Genomic DNA, 17289 nt, shown 5'->3' with positions numbered 1-17289 from the left:
TCATCTTAAAATACTGAGGTGAAAAAGGCATGATCATAATCATCCAACTGATAAAAATGTTTGATAGCACTTTCTTACAAACTAGAATTGAAATGCTAGCGATAAAGGGGGAAGAGAGAAAAAACAGAATCAGAGGAGAGTAGAGAAGGTGTATGGCTGTGATGAAAGGGATAAAAGGAAAGTATTTTACAAAACTACATTACTAAAATGACAAAATCAGTAAACTGATTTCAACTTACAAGAACCAAAGCAACATCCAGGATGCAGATCTTTGCCTCTAATGTCAGAGGAAGCATGGTGAAGCCTGACATCTTCTGAGGACAGTCTACCAGGAACACTTGACAAGAGGTACATGGTGGGTATAGTAGTCCGTAATGATGGGTATAATAGTTCATAACTTTGGAGTGGGCGATTAAAGAATAAGGTGATGACTTGGTACATGGGTCTGTCCACTGAGCAGAAAGGGCAATGTTGTCTGTGATGTAGGACACGGAAGCAGTTCATTAAACTTTGAATGTTGCAGTCGTCGTCCACTGTTTAGGTAGTGTTTTTTTTAATTCTGCTCTGCGACTATTTGTTTTACACTGCCAGATAACTAATTTCACTTAAAAAAAAATAAACTCTGGGTCAAACTCTATACAGACATTCAGAAATATGAAGACGTCTAAAAGTGTCACTATAATATCTATGTTGGCATATTTCATAGGATATTGGCAAACAGATAAAAGAAAGAGGACAAAAATATTCTTAAGTTCAAAAAGAAAAAGAAAACTGGAAAAATATATCGGTTCGAAGTACATATATTCGTTTCGGAAAGCTTAAGTATACAAGTTGTGTTAACGCGAACTATAAAATCAGTTGTGATCACTTTATATGAAGTAAAAACTAAATCCGATACTTTGCACTAAAAATATAAATTGACTTACTAAATCAATAAAAATGGCAATAAAATGGAACAAAACATTACATTTATCTAATAGTTATAAGAAATTAAGGCTGGAGAGATAAGGCATTGTTTTGGACATCTATATGAGGACCTGCATTTAATTACTTCCTGCCATTTCCGAATGTGACCACATGAGCAGAATAAATTAATTATTTGTTTTTCAAATGTCAATTTCTTTTCCTATAAATTATGCGACTGTGGTATGCATTGGTATCATCATTGGGAAGGCTCGTTGTTCTTCTGAGCTGCATGGCCTGATCATTGCTAGAGCCATAAGGGCTTGGGCTAGCTCATCCATGTTGAGCCCATTATGAGGTCCTGCATCATATCTGCGGCCACCGTAACTGCTGGAGCTGGTGAAGGAGGAGGATGAGAAGTTCATACTGAAACCGGAACCTGTGGCATCAAAGCTGCCTCTTCTGGATCCTGTTCTGGATCCAGTCCTGGACCCGGACCGGGAACCAGCGGCAGACCCGGAATTGCTGGCATTGTATGGGCTATACAGCCCTTTGCTTGACTGTGAGGAGGCCTCCAGCAGTCGCAGGCCAGATCCTTCCTCAACCATGCTTCTGTCCATGGCATCTTTGTAAGAGATTTTTAGTTTGGTTTTGGGACATGTCAGGTATTTGGAGTAAGCGCTCACATCTCTCAGCTTCTGAGCAGTGCGAGCATCAATTGTGCCCTTTCTGATGGATTCGTCCAGTGAGACTCTACCCTCAACATCCGGTTCAATCAGCCCCCCCGTAAGGTATTGGACTTCCAGAAAACGTTGCCCAGCTTCATAATACAGCCAGCCTTTCTTTAGAGCTTGGGAGGCAGACATCTTCACTTTGGTTCTTGGGTCCTCAAATCCATTGAAAGCTTTGTAAGCCAGGGTGATACGGTCCACCATCACCTTGTCCACAAGCCCTTTCTCGGTTGCCTCAGTAACAGCGAATCGTTCACCAGTAGTTGGGTCGATTATGCCCCCTGTGCAGGCTTGTGCCTCAAGTAGTCTTTGGCCTGTGATATTGTCCACAAGGTTCCTGTGCATGGCCTCTGTGACTGACACCTTCTCCAAAGTGTCTGTATCCAGGATTCCGGCTACAGGGCCAGTCTCCTCCGTGGGGTCATTCCACATGATTGCAGGGGGTCTAATGGAGGGTATGGGGCTCATGGGATTGTATGATGATGAGGTGGAACCAGAGGTGGAACCAAAAGAGGATGACCGGGAGCGGAAGCCACCCATGTTTCCAGACAGCATGTCAGCAAACTCAGTGATGGACAGGTTTCCGGAGCGGTAGGTACTAAGTGAAGTCTGGTCGATGAGGCCTCGTGCGAGGGCGTCATCAATGTCATACTGTCTTCCTGACCGTCTGTCGATGATCATTGACTTGACAACGCCATCAGAGGATGTCTGTGTGATCTCTTCCCACTCACACTCCTGCTCAGAAAGCTCCAGGTAGGTCTGATGGTCAATGAGCTGCTTTCTAAATGCCTCATAGACAGTCATCTCTTTGCCTGACTCTGGGTCCACGATGACCACTCGGCGTTTGCGGACAGAGGATTTGGAGGAGGTCTTTCTCTCGCGCTTCTTCTCCTTCAGGAGCAGGAGGACAAGGCCAGTAGCTGGGTCAGTGATGCACCTCTCCATTAGCCCGAGGTAGGTCAGGTTCTCCTCAGTGTTGGGATCGAAGAAACCCTTGGTGTCATCTGATGGATCTGTGAGAATCTCATTCATCTCCTCGTCGAAGAGGCCACGGTTGTAGGCCACCTCCACTGGCAAGCGATGACTCTCCTCTGGGTCAATGATTCCGCCCGTGGCAATCTGAGCCTCAAGGAGACGTATTCCATGGTCTTTTAAGATGAGCCCCTTCTTCATGGCCTGGAACAGAGAGATTGTCTTTCCGGAATAGGGGTCTCTGTAACCTGTCACGGCACGCTCAGCAGAGAGAAGCTTGTCTTTGAATTCTGGCCCCACTATTCCCATCTTGATAGATTCATTGACAGTAAGCTTGAGATTTTTGATTGGGTCAATTACATAGCCTGTGGCAGCCTGAGCCTCCAGCAGTTCAAAGGCAGTTCCTGGCCTGATCATGTTCTTTTTCATGGCTTGGTAGACTGATAGACGGTCATTAGTTCCCTCTACATAAACACCAGCGATACAGCTTGTGCCCTCAAGGTATTTTTGGAGTCTACGGCTAACCTCTTCCACTGAAATCAGACCTTCATTCAGCTCATTGACCGTCTGTTGGTCGATGATCTGAGAGCGTAACATCTCCTCAATGGTGATCTGTTTTCTAAGACCTTTGAATGTCAGCCTCTTGTCTCCCAGTGACAGCAAGCGCATCCCATTGGTAGGGTCAATCTTGCATCTCCTGAGTAATTGGGCATAAGAAAGTTTCTCCTCAGTGACAGGGTCAACAAATCCCTTTACGTCATCAGCAAGCCTTTCATTTGTTTCCTTGTTGATGTATCCTCTCTGTGTGGCAATGTCCGCTGGGAGGTGGAAGTAGAATTCAGGATCCATAATGCCTCCTGTGGCAGTCTGGGCCTCCAACATTTTCAGAGCATAATCCTCCAGAACAAGGTCCTTTTTCATTGCTTGGAAGAGAGATATGATTTTGCCACTGTAAGGGTCCTTGTAGCCTGTGACCGCTCTCTCAGCTGACAGAAGTCTGTCATGGATCTCAGGGCCGACCACACCCTTGCGGACAGCCTCATCAACAGTGAGTGTCTCGTTTCTCACAGGATCAATTATGAATCCTGTTGCTGCTTGTGCTTCCAAGAGACTAAGGGCAATTTCAGGCTTCAAGAACCCTCTCTTCATCGCTGAATAAATGCTCATCCTGGAAGTGGAGTCAGATATGACACCAGCAACGCAGCCCGTGCCAAACAGATACTGCTTCACACTCTGCATCTCCATAATGTCACGGATGTTTCTTTTATCTTGCTTCAGCAGGTTGAATGTCTCCAGGTCAATGATACGGGAATTGTAGAGCTCCTCGATAGTGACCCTACGTCTGATTGTGTTGCAGGACTTAACAGTTTCACCTCGGATGATCTCTCTCTGCTCCATAATCTCAATAATGATGATGATCATGCGCTCTTTAGTGATACTGCCAGAACGATACTCCTCCATCAGCTTCTTCCTCTCTTGCTCAGGAAGTAGATTTGAGTTCATGATGTCCCAGAGACTTTTTGACCCTCCAGCAAGGGACTCAAGTGAACTGGGGAGGTCAATTTGTGTTGTGGCCAGGTCATTCTGCGTCTGTTCCTCCGTGTAGAGGTATGTCTTCTCCACCACAGTAGGGGCCTGTGGCTTGGAAAGTGGTAGAAGGTTCATGCCTGAATCAGGATCTCTAGTGCACTTCTCTTTCAGCTGTTTGTATGTTACTTTATCACCTGAATTGGGGTCTGAGAAAGCTTTGTTATCGTCAGATGGTTTAGAGAAGCTGTGTGTCATTTCTTTGCTGAAAAAGCTCTTCTGATAGGCAACGTCAATAGGAACGCGGTGGCTGTTCACAGGATCAATGATTCCTCCTGAACTCAGTTGGGCCTCCAAGAGTGGCATGACATGTTCTTTAATGATTAGATCTTTTTCCATTGCTTGGAAGAGAGAGATTGTTTTGCCCGTGAAGGGATCTTTGTAACCAGTGACTGCTTTTTCAGCAGCAAGCAGTTTCTCATGTAGCTCAGGGCCGACAATGCCTGCTTTAACTGCATCATCCACTGACAGGTACTGGTTCTTCACTGGATCTATAATGAACCCTGTGGCAGCTTGGGCCTCTAGAAGTGACAGGCCTGTGTTGTGTCTCAGAAGATTTTTCTTCATAGCTTGATAGATGCTGATCTTCTCCTTTGTTGGTTCAAGGTAGACACCAGCAATACTGTCAGAGCCCTGCAGGTACTTGCTTACATTGACATTTTCGCTGACCTGTGTAGGTGTCTTTTTGCCTTGTTGGAGCATGTCAAACGTAGCTTTGTCAATGATTTTGGAATCAAACAGTGACTTGGCAGAGACAGGTGCTCTAAGCCCTTTGAAGCTGTCTTGCTCTTGTTTCTTAGCCTCTTTCTCATTTACAATGGTGATCACAATCGTGATGATCTTTTCTATTGTAATCTTTCCAGACCTATACTGCCTCATCAGGTCAATTCTCTGTTCCTCTGTAATATATTCAGAGTGGATAATTTCCCAGATAGTGAGTTTTTTCCCTTTGAATGGACCAGACTGCAGCTCCATTGTTGCTTGGCTCATGGCCTCTTTGGTTTGGACGTCTGTGTATGTATGCTCTTCCTTTGCATTGATTGCTTTCTCAGACAGAGGAAGAAGCTGAAGGCCAGATTTATTGTCAGTGACACATCTCTTGTATAGCTGTGAGTATGTGACATTTTCCTGTGTGTTGGGGTCAAAGTAGCCTTTAACGTCATCAGTTGGATTATTCAGAATACGCTTCATTTCATCATCAAAGAAGCCTCGTTTACAGGCAACATCATGTGGGATGCGGTGGCTTTTCACTGGATCAATGATACCTCCTGTTGCAAGCTGCGCGTCTAGGAGTCTGATGCCCTGATCTTTTGGAATGAGTTCTTTTTTCATTGCTTCGAACAAAGACACAGTCTTTCCTGTGTAAGGATCTTTGTAGCCTGTAACACCTCTTTCAGCTGACAGTAGTTTTTCATGCAGCTCAGGACCAATGACAGTTGCTTTCACAGCTTCATCGACAGTGAACTTCTGATTCTTTATAGGATCAACAACAAATCCTGTTCCTGCTTGTGCTTCCAGCAGAGTTAAAGCAGGCCCTACCCTCATCATATTCTTCTTCATGGCTTGATAGAAAGACATAGTCTCCTTAGTTGAGTCAATAACTACACCTGCAATGCAGTTTGTACCCTTCAAGGATTTGTGAACAGGCTCCATTTCAGACACCTCTTTGATTGTTTTATTGCCTGTGTGCAGCTTGTTGTACAGGTCTTTGTCGATTATCTTGGACTCCAGTAGTTCAGTAGCAAGGACAGGTCCCCTCAGACCCTCAAAAGTGATTTCATTCTTTTTTTCCTTTTCCTCTGCCATGGTGATAACAATCTTGATGATTTTTTCCACTGTGATCTTTCCTGTCTTGTACTGACGAATAAGATCCTTTCTCTGGTCCTCGGTAAAGTACTCCGAATTGATGATTTCCCAGATAGTTACAGTCTTTCCTTTGAATTTTCCGAATGGCACAGAGACGGTCGTCTTGCCGAACACATCCTTGGTCTCCTCCTCTGTGTAGGTTGATGTGCTCAGAGCAGCCTTGTCAGTGATGGGCAGGAGCAGCAGTCCTGTCTCTGGATCTGTGCTGCATCTCTGCATTAGCTGATGGTATGTTAAGTTCTCCTGGGTGTTAGGATCAAAGAATCCCTTGGTGTCATCCGAAGGGTCCTCCAGTATCTTGTTCATCTCAGCATCAAACTGCCCCTGTTTGTATGCAGTCTCGATGGGCACACGGTGGCTGTTTATGGGATCAATGAGTCCACCAGTAGCTATCTGAGCCTCAAGTTGCCTAATGGCATGGTCTCTGTCAATCAAGCCCTTCTTCATAGCTTCAAAGAGTGAGATCTTGTTACTGGTGTAAGGGTCTTTGTAACCAATGACAGCTCTCTCAGCAGACAGCATTTTGTTGTGCAGCTCAGGTCCGATCAGGCCTTCCTTCACAGCCTCACTGACCGAGAGTTTCTTGTTTCTAACTGGGTCGACTACATAGCCAGAGGCTGCCTGTGCCTCCAGGAGGATCAAAGCACAACCAGGAGTCAGTTTCTTTTCTTTCATAGCTTGATATATTGCCATTTTCTGATTAGACTGTGTCAAGACACCCCCTATACAGTTCTTGCCCTGCAGAATTGTTCTTAACTTATCAGTTTGGCTGAGGTCTTGTACGGTAGCTTTGCCATTCTTCAGCTTATCAAACTCCTTTTTCGTCAAAAGGCCAACTTCATAAAGTCTGCTTGCAGGTACTTTCTCGCGGATGCCATCAAAAGACAATGTATCCTTCTTACTGTCAACCTCATCCCCAACACTTTGGCCATTGATAACCTGCTTTGATGTCTCCACCATGGTCATATGGATCAGTTCATCCTCAGGCACATTGTCAGTCTGGATATCGATTTCTCTGGTGTGGGAGATTGGCTCTTTATGGGCGACCTCGAGCTGCTGCAGTTTCTCGCGAAGTTTCTTGTTCTCCTCGCCAAGCAGCTTTTCCTGTTCAAGTCGTTTCCTTTCAAGCTCCTGCATCTCTTTTTGCTTGTTGAGCATTTCTTTCTCAGCCTCTTTTTGTTTGTTGAGGGCAGCATCCATGGTAGCCTGAAGTTGATTCTTCTCCTCCTCCATTTGCTTCCTCTGCCGTTCCTGTTCTTCTTTGAGGGCCTTGGCCTTCTTGACCTCTTCCTCAAACTGGTTCTCTAGCTTCTTCTTCTCCTCTTCAATTTGTTTCTCTTTCTTCAACAGCGCCGCCTTCTCTGTGGTGAATGTCTGCTGGAGTACTGTCTTCTCGTGTTGGATTTGTTTCTGCTGAGCATTGACCATCTAATTGAGAAAAAGGGAAAACAAGAACATAATTAGAACAATATGAGTTTCATTTACTTAAAAAAATACTCTGTAAAAAACTCCATCAATCCACATACTGTGCAATATAGCAAAGGAATTACTACATTTTAGTACAATACACTCCACTTATAAGAATCAGTCCCAAATAGTTAAACAATATAGATATTAGATTGAATTATTCCTATGTTACATAATAGTATATACACTCTTCTCAGTAAGGGGAGAACATTATGGGGAACACCACCAATAATGAATCTACATTTTTGTCCTGGACAAACTGAAAATATCTGGAAGGGATATGATCTTTTTAAGCTTACTGTACCGTAATAGAAATATAACTCAAAACAATACAACTGTGTAAGTGGTTATTTTTAGGAAAGGAATAGATAAAGAAATGTAATTAAATCATTTAAGATTGTTCATTTTCAGAGAGAGGGTTAACAATGACATAAGCTGCACTACTATGCCATCTCTAACAATACCTCTTTAGAGTTATTCTGTAGGTCTTCGGCCTCCTTTTTCAGTTTGTCCTTCTCCTTTTCTAGATCAGCGATGGCTTTGCGTAACTCATCAGCCTCTTTGTTGCTGCTCAGTCGCTGCACTTCAAGTTTCTCTACAACAGTCAATTTCTCTTTAGTTGCTAGCTCTGTCTGATGAAGACGGGCACTAATCTCATCTGCTTGCTTCTTGAATTTCTTGGCCTCATTCTCTGCTTTGGACTGAGCATCACTTAGTTGGGACACTTTGACTTTGAGGTTTTCAGCTTCGGCGGTGATCTCCAGCTGTCTCCTGCGCTCAGCTTCCAAGGATTTCTGGAAGCCCTCAGTCTCTTCCTCAAGACGCTGCTGCATCAGTTGTTTATCCTCAAGCAGCTTCTGGGCCTGCTCTTGAGCCAGGTCCTTCTGTCTTTGGAGCATCTCTGCCTCTGCTTTCAGTTTACATGCTTCCTGAATGGCAAGCATCTTCTCCTTTAGCATCTTCTCTGCAAGTGCCCTCTGTTGGGAGAGGTCAGATTCAGCGATCTGTCTCATGTGTGCAGCCTCCTGGGCTTCCACACTGAGTCTGGCAGCTTCTTCTGCAAGCTTCTTCATGTTCTCAGCTTCCTCGGCCAGGAATTTCTGAGTGTTATCCTTGTCCTTTTTGATAAGACGCTGGTTCTCCTGCTCAATTTTGAGTTTCAGTTTGACCAGCTCCTCCATCTGAATCTTGACTTTGAATAACTCCTCTTCCACCTGGGCCTTCTGCTTGACAGCATCACCGACTTCGTCCTTTAAGCGCTGCAGCTCCTCATCTAAGACAGATTTTTGCTTGTCAGTTTCATCCAGCTGAAGCCTGACCTTTGTGAGCTCTTTCTCTACCTGAGCCTTTTGACTCACTGTTTTCTCTGCAAGCTTTTTGTGCTTTTCCATCTCAGCATCTGCTTGTTGTTTCTGTTTGATTGCATCAGCCTCAGCCTGCGCTCGCTTGGCAGCTTCGAACTCTGCCTCCTTTCTCAATTTCACGGCTTCTTCTTGAGCTTTGGCTTGATTGGAAGCTTCGAGTTCAGCGGCCTGTTTTTGGCGTTCTGCATCCTCAGCTTGTTGCCGGAGAAGAGCAGCCTCCTTCTCTGCCTTTTCCTTGGCAAGCTCCGCCTGTTTCGCAAGCATCTTGGCTTTCTCATACTCTTCCTTGAGCTGTTTCTGCGTGAGGTTGTCCTCCTTCTGTTGGACAAGGACACTCTGAACTTGCTGTTCTGCTGCATTGCATTTTTGTGCTGCTTGTTTGGCTACGAGGATCTGTCTTTCTGCTTCCTTGTCAGCATCCTCTTTCTGCTTTTTGGCTTCATCTGCTTTCTTTTGAGGCGCTCCACTTCCTCCTGCGCATTTCTGCACTGTCTGCCTGCTTCTTCCTCTGCAGCAGTGATCTTTTTGACCTTGTCCTCTGCTTCGCGCCTGCGTTTCTCCTCCTCCAGGGCAAGTTTCCTGTGTTTCTCAGCCTCTTTTTCAGCTTGGAGTTTACTCTGTTGTGTTTCCTCTGCAATGTTTTTCAGTTTATTCAACTCCAGCTCCAAATCAAGCTTGCCAGATGAGGCTTTCTCAAAGTTTAGCTTGAGAATGCGAATTTCCTCCTCAACCACTCGTCTCTGCTTGAGAGTTTCATCTACAAGTGTCTTTTGTCTTCCCAACTCATTCTCAGATGACTTCTTGAGTTGATTGATCTTTTCTTCAATATCTTGCTTGTGCTGGCTGGCTTGGTCCTCCAGAGCTTTCCTCTGGTAAGCTTCATCCTCAGCTTGTCGTCTGAGTCGCTCATTCTCAGCCTCTTTTTCTTTGAGGGCAATCTCTGCTTCAGTCTTCATGCGAGTTGCCTCGTTAATGGCAGCAAGCTTCTCTTTGAGGATCCTTTCAGCTTCAACTCTTTGACGAGCTGCTTCTTGCTCAGCAACTTGCCTTTGTCGCTTGGCTTCCTCAGCGATGGATCTAAGTTTGCCGGCCTCCTCAGCAAGGTCCCTCATTTTTGCAGCTTCAGATTCAAGGAGCTGTTTGCTCTTCTCAGTGTTGGACATGCTCTCCTTTTCTGCCTTGGACTTTAGCTGCAGGAGTATATTCATTTCACTCCTCACTTTGGCCAGTTCATCTTCGAGCTGTTTCCTTTGCTGCTCAGCTGCACTGACTTCATTCTTCAGGCGGTACAGCTCGTCATCAAGCAGGGATCTCTGTTGCTCAGCATGGTCGAAGTCTGCCCTTAGCCGGATTAGCTCCTGTTCTGCTGAGAGTTTCTGCTGAGCAGTTCCCTCAGCTATCCTCCTCTGCCTCTCCAGCTCTTGCTCTGCCATATCTTTCTGTTTGAGTGCTGACTCCTCAGCTTTAGCCCTCTTCCTGGCCTCACGCTCAGCATCCTCCTTCTGTTTCTCGGCATCCTCCTGGGCACGACTCTTTTTGTGGGCTTCTTCCTCAGCCTGGAGCCTTAAGCGGAGTGCCTCATTGGCCTTCTGCCTCCATTTCTCTAACTCCTTCTCCGCCTCCTCCCTGGCCATATCAGCCTCTTCCTGTTGCTTCTTGAGACGAGCTGCCTCCTCCTGCAGCTGGATGACGGTGACATGCTCTAGTTTGAGTGATTCCTCCAGCTTTGATGTCTTTTCAACATAGGACATGCGTTTGCTCTGGAGTTCGGTGGCAGCACTCTTCTGTGCCACCTCCTGGGCAACCTTGATCTGCCTCTCCTTCTCCACTTCAGCTTGCTTCATGCGTCTCTCCGCCTCCTCTGCCTGCATCTTTAGCTTCTCAAGGTCTTCCAGAGCCTTCTGCTTCTGCTTGGCTGCCTCCTTCTCAGCCTCAGACTTTAACTTGAGCTCTTCCTCTGCCTTGCGTTTTTTCTGGGTCTCCTCGTTGACCTGTTTGCGGAGCTTCTCAGCCTCCTCCTGTGCAAGCTTCCTCAGCCTCTCGGCTTCAGACGCTTTTTCCCGGAGCTGCTTGAGCTCATCCTCAGCTGTAAACTTCTGTTTGACAGTAGTCTCCAGCTGGATCCTGATGATACGGATTTCCTCCTCAATCTTGACTCTGCTCTGATTGGCTTCTTCTACCTGTTGACTCTTGGACTTGATCTGCTGCTCTGAGAGATTTTTGAGCTCATGTAGTTCCAGCTGGATATTGTGCTTTTGCTTTTCTGCATCTACAGACACAACTTGTCTCCTGCTGACTTCCTCCTGCATCATGAGCTTCAGCTCTTGAGCTTCCTGCTCGGCCTTGGCAATGGCCTTTGCATGAGATTCAGCTAGCTGCTTCTGTTTGTTTAACTCAGCCTGCATCTCTGCCATTTTTTTCCTGTCTTCCGCTTTCATTTTCTCAGCAGCTTTCTGTATTAGTGGAAGCAAATGGTAAAGAAAATATAAAACATTAAGCATGACAGGTTAAATGTTAATAGGTAGCTTAAAGATAGATACATGTTCAGATGTAAATTCATTCAGGAGGATGCTGTTAAAGCAAGATATCTTCGACAAAGACAATTCAAGGTAGAAACAAGTAAGATGGAAAATGGTTATGTAACAATTAATGTATGGAGACAAGACATCACAACACAACAAACTGAGGAACTAATGTGGCATGCAACTGTATCTTTTTCAATATTGGTGTCCTTAAGGCAATTATTTTGTGATAAACCATTCTGCATAAGTGAAATAGTAAAGTGAATCTTTGTTTTTTATAATCTATTTTCAGCTTGAAATTACTCAAAGTTGTTATTTAAAAATGACATCACAATCAACCAGCAACTAGTTAGTTGAAATGAATCTATTCACACGGTTAAACAACCTGTTATGATTTCTTGCACAACAATGCAATGTATTCTTTAGATCCCTATTATCAAGGAACTGGGCAGAATATGTGCAATGGGGAAAGCAGGGATAGTACAAGGATTGTCTGAAAATGTAATAAGAAAATAGCACCTAAAGCCCATGCGAACACAGAATAAACGAGACACGGAAGTAAGTGAATGTAAGGTAAATATGAAAATGTTTGACAGTTTAGGTGATGAATTGAAGCCTGAGGGCATGGAATGTAAGGCACATAATGAGAGAATAGTGACTGGAGCGTAGTGGATTTATTTACCTCTTTTAACGCCCAAACAAGATAAGCATTCATCATGACAAAGCACTGGCAAGCAGTTAAGAGAAGCAAAGAAACAAACAAAACATTAGGGTTAGAAAAGAACGGGAGACGGGGAAGTGTGTGTTCATCTGAAAAAAGGAAAGTTGAAGGACATGGCAGTCGGCCTGAAGCATACAGTGGGAGAGCTTAGATTGACATCTAAGAAAGAGTGGCCAATGAGAAAAATAGACATAGTGAAAGAAAGAACGCCCTTAAAAAAATATATATATATTACGGCACACCTCAATAAATGACATGAAAATGAATAGGCCAGAATACAAAAATGTGTAAACCCCTATGAGTTGCTTCTCCTAACCCACTGGAATTTCCTCTCGTGGTCTCTTAATCGTTTAAGGATGCTCTCTTTCTTTTGCTTCAGACTGAACATAAACGTTTCATCAATTCATTGAATTTTGTGACAAGGCCACTACTGCTTATCAAAACAGTATGCAATTGTCATTGGTGTTCATATAATAGATCTACTTGGCCCTGGATATTTTAAGGCATAAGAAATGAATATGACACTCTAGCCATATTCTAATTGATAGTCCCTGGTTCCCATCTGCGAAGCATGACACTTAGCACTAGGCTGATTTTTGGTAGAGCGTTCACATTTGCCGAATAGCACCGCATGGCCATCATTCTAAGAGATAGGACTTCCTGTCTGCTAGGTGCCCTAACATCCTGCGGCTACAGCACAGCATGCCAATGCCAACGTTCCAAACCATACTTTACCTCAAAATGAAAGAATATCATCCATACATTAATGTGTGTGTATGCATTTGTGCGTGCAAAAGAGTGGTCATGCATTTGTTTTTCATTGGTTGTCAATGGGTTAGGGTTCGGATTTCCCAGTGTGTTGTCACGCACCTCCTCGTCCTCCAGGCGGCGCTGTGTGTCGGTGATAAACTTGATGTACTGACTGGTCAGAGTCATCAGCTCGCTGTAGCGGGTTCTTAGCGTCACGTACTGATGGAGAAGAAATGAAACAGGAAACCTTTGATTAGGTGCGGGGTTTTGTCTTAAACTACTGATCTAAACTTTTCTCCTAGCATCGCAAATGGTTGTCAGAGAATGACAATCTGCCCTCAAATTACACAAGTGGCACAGACCTCTTGAATTATGTTATCTGAGGCCGAATCCATTTTGGTTTTCTTCAGGGGTGAGAGAGGGTCCACCTGTGCTTTGTAGGCCACCAACTGAAGTTCATAATCCTAATAAAAAGAAACAGGATGTTTCAACACTAAACCTTTTATGAAATGGAGACATTTTAAATAAAGCTGGATATATGAATGTAATAATATGGTTTCCTCACTAATGTTGTGCACGCTTACCTTGATAGTGTCGATATATGCCTTAGCATATTTCTGACACTCGTCAACTTTCTCTTTGTTTTGCTCAATCTCTTCCAGAAGTTTCTATGTCGGGGGAAATAATCAGAATTAGTCTGGATGAGATTTCACGGTGTGCCTGTGTATGTTCAATGATGAGAACTACACAACACACACCTTTATAACATTCATCGTCTCAGAAGTAGTATACAAAATAAGTAGAAAAAAAGGTGTCAATGATTTATTTTCACAAAGTTCCAGAATGTTCAGTTGATCAGCTAAGCACCTGGAGCAATGCAGTGATGTAACGGACCCCTAATATTCCCCCATCAGTACCTTCTCCTGGGCCAGTTGCTCCTTCAGAGTCTTGCTGTCGCTGATGGACACGGCCTGGATCTTCTCCTGCCTCTGCTTGGCCTCACCGATCCACTGGATGAGCCAGTCGTAGCTCTCTCTGTAGTAACCCAGCTGGCGACCCAGCTGCTCCAGCTCCCGCTGACGCAGGTCCATCTGGGAGAACACAGCCTGCCAGCGGTCCTGGAGACCGGACAGGAGATGACGGTAGTGGTCCAACTCAGCGTCACGCTCACTGTGCACACGAGACATCTTCTCGCTCACGGCTGCTGCCTTGGCGAGCTCGCCCTCCAGAGAATCGAATGCAGGCTTTTCACCCTCCGCTTCAGCGCGCATTTTCTACAGGGAAGGAGACGGGAGGGAAGAGCAACAGTTAGATTGTTAAATAAGCTGTCAATAAGTGCAGCTTACGTCCCCCCAAAAATATTTGAAAAAAAAAGTTTGATTTTTTCCCCCACAGAATAAATTATGCATGTCTTGTTTCATCGCGTAAACAGTTTCTCTCTCTTTGTAAACCTGCCTTGTTTCCATGTTCCTAATCCAATGATACATATATAAAACACAAAAATACACGAGCGTTGGCTGTCAACAAACCCGTAATGAATCCCACACAGTTCAATAATGTCCCAAAGCGCATATGTTTTTAATGTAACAAACATCACAACCTATCTACTGAGTAGCGTTTATGCAAAAGCCTCTCCAGCTCCCTGGCTTGGAAAAGGCGGACCAACTGTGTCATACAAAGAGGAGGTAAGTGCTCAGAGAACGGAGAACAAAAGCCTGGCTGTTCAGTGGAAACATAACACAAGAATAAAGGCTGAGGCTTTGCCCAGTGCTGCCCAGTCAGTTCACCTTGAGCTGGGTGCGGTACATCTCCACCTCCTTAACGTCATTGGGCACCGTTTGGACCTCGCGCAGTCGCTGCTCGTACTTCTTCAGAACGCCCTCGGCCCCCTGCGTGTTGCGGATGACCACGTCCACCGTCTTCAGCCTGAGGCAAGGAAGAGGAAATGTCAGTGGAGGAGGGATGGGGAGGGAAGTGGCGTGAGAGATTTAATGCTGCTTAAATAGAATGTTGTATTTTTCATTTGCTTGTTTGTTGCTTTTGTCAGGGCAATAAGAACCCCAAAAAAGGAAACTGGCTACAGAAAGAAAACCGACAAGTCAACTCACTTCTCTAGATAGACAGAGGAGAGGATGTAGGCGTGGTCCATCTTCTTCAGGGTGAAGTCCAGTTCAGAGCGCAGGACAGGGGCAGTGCTGGACTGCTGAGGAGTGGTACTCAGAACCTCCTCGGTCTTCACGGCCACCTGGTCCAGGTTCTTCTTGATCCCCTCAAGCTCCACTTGGACTTTCTGAAACAGGAGAGAAACAAGTGCATGACGATTAAGATAAAGAACAGGACAAATAGCAAAACAAAGAGAGAAAATCTCCTCCGATTACAAACTTCCACCGAGTGTCATAATGCTGAACGAGTCCCTCCTATCAGGACCAAGGAAGCAGTGTGTTCCTGAGCCTGACCTGTGTGTGGACTCTCCGGGGGATGAGCTGCCAGGGGTCTTGGTGGAGTAGCATAGAAAGGATTCCCACTAGGCCCAGAGCCAGCAGGGTCCAGAGGAGCTGGATCAGCAGGCTGGGCAGTGGGCCTTCCAGCCAGTCACCCTCAGTCTCCATAGAGAAACACAGCCCAGGGACTTACTGAACACACTGAGCATATACCCTACTCTATTTTCCCTTTCCTTCTCTCTCTCTTGCGCTCTCCGTCTCACTCTCATGACTTGCCTTCTCCTCTCTCCCTCTTCCCCCCTGAGAGGCAGCACAGAAGGCGGCAACCATGCCATTCCGCTCCCTCCCTCTCTATCTACCTCTGCCCCGCCTATCCTCCCGTCTACTGAGTCATCGTTCCTCTCTATCCCGCTGCACTTGGCTCCCGTACAGCATGTATATCTCCTTTCTCAAGCCCCCTTCTTTCTCACATTTCTCTCCCCCACCGCAGAAAGCCCTATCCATAGCTGCAATCTGCTGTAATTAGGCCTCGCCGTCTCCCCTCTCTGTATTTCATTCCCTCTCTTTCTACCCCTCCCTCATTCTCTCTCTCTCTCCTTTTCTGTGTAGTGCTTTGTCCTGTTTCTGGTGCCAGTCTGTAGCTTGGTATCAGGGTTGGGGAGTAACGGATTACAAAAAAAAAATAGCTGTACGTTACGTTACCAGCTAAAATATTGTGATCCGATTACAGACACTTTCGAAAAACTAGATTATTCTCAACGACATTCAAATCAGCGTTGAAAAAAGGAACAAGTTCCTGTTTGTTCCGCCTGAGCGAATCTGACCACAAGACAGAGACAACGACGATGACACACCAAATGCACGTGAAGGATCGCAGGAAAACAGCAGGAATAGGCTTCTGTCAGCTCCAGTTCAAGCTACAGTACGTCTTCCAATGGTGCGAGTGCTGTCGGCATCCAAAGATGATCCAACTTGGGGGGAAAAACGCTTGGACGTTAAGGACAGCAGATACCACTTCCTATTGGTGTCTACTACATGGCACACTGATTTGAATCACACCGGTGCTCTCTCATTTAGCTATTTGCACCTTACGGATTGTGGTGGTTGTGGAATGGCTGTTCACAAATGGACATGTGTATTTGAACACAATAATGGTTGAATGAAATAAGTTTAAGCTGCCTATCAAATCGTTGTTTTTTGTGACCAGTAGACAGCCAGTGAAAACATTGATCTTGCAAACAGCTGCAGAGTGCAAATCCCAGCCTTTGGGGGAAAAAAAGTTGGAGGGAGTTCCTTCCTTCTCAACTCCTCTGTGATATGGAATTGTCAAAAACAAGTTGAATTTAAGAAGACCACAAGCGGGGCTTTTATTGCTGGATCTAATGTGTGCTGATTCAGGAAAATGCCCATAGGCCTAATGGACACATGGCTCAAACTCGCACACTTTTGATAGACTTAAACCTCTGCAAATTATAGAGGTATCAGGGTGTCACCAAAGAAAAATTGAAAACAATCATTCTATAGCAAATACAGAATATGGTATAGATTTTTCATATGCAAGTTGCACTTTTCAGTAGTGCTCATAGAATGCCATTCAACGAGAGTAGGATTTATTTTTAAACTCAAAGCAATGAGCCTGCATGACAACAAAACCATAAACAACAGAGTAGGCTAGTAAGTCCTTTGTTTTGAGGTTTTTGGGTTATGCTCAGGTAAAACAATTTGGCTAATCTATATTTCCATATTTACAAGTCCTATTCTTGAAGATCAAGGGGTATTCAATTAATTGGAGTGACTGGAAATCTGACAGACTTGTGTTTTTAATGTAAAGACATAGCCTAATCAGATTGTTATCTGTAGTAGAAAGCAATGGGTTAGAAGAAGCCTACATAACCAACCCATAAATGCAACATCCATTTATGGCCAGCTATGTAAACGCTAATATTGATTTATCCTGTAATAGAT

The 17289-nt window shown here is 44.9% G+C and overlaps 1 protein-coding gene across 1 annotated transcript in view; it reads right to left on the bottom strand.

Annotated features, from left to right (window-relative positions):
* Positions 1-17289, bottom strand: part of LOC135520026 (plectin-like) — a 96295-nt gene that overhangs the window by 1138 nt on the left and 77868 nt on the right. The window contains 9 exon segments of the mRNA XM_064945333.1: positions 240-7487; positions 7991-9342; positions 9345-11343; positions 13004-13102; positions 13246-13347; positions 13468-13551; positions 13801-14157; positions 14671-14809; positions 14992-15173. Coding sequence (XP_064801405.1) covers positions 1134-7487; positions 7991-9342; positions 9345-11343; positions 13004-13102; positions 13246-13347; positions 13468-13551; positions 13801-14157; positions 14671-14809; positions 14992-15173 — 10668 coding nt within the window. The 3' untranslated portion in view covers positions 240-1133.

Source organism: Oncorhynchus masou, chromosome 29 (assembly GCF_036934945.1).
Source record: "Oncorhynchus masou masou isolate Uvic2021 chromosome 29, UVic_Omas_1.1, whole genome shotgun sequence".
Classification (NCBI taxonomy): Eukaryota; Metazoa; Chordata; class Actinopteri; order Salmoniformes; family Salmonidae; genus Oncorhynchus; species Oncorhynchus masou.
The sequence above is the reverse complement of the archived record's forward strand: the minus strand, read 5'-3'. Positions and strand labels throughout refer to the sequence as shown.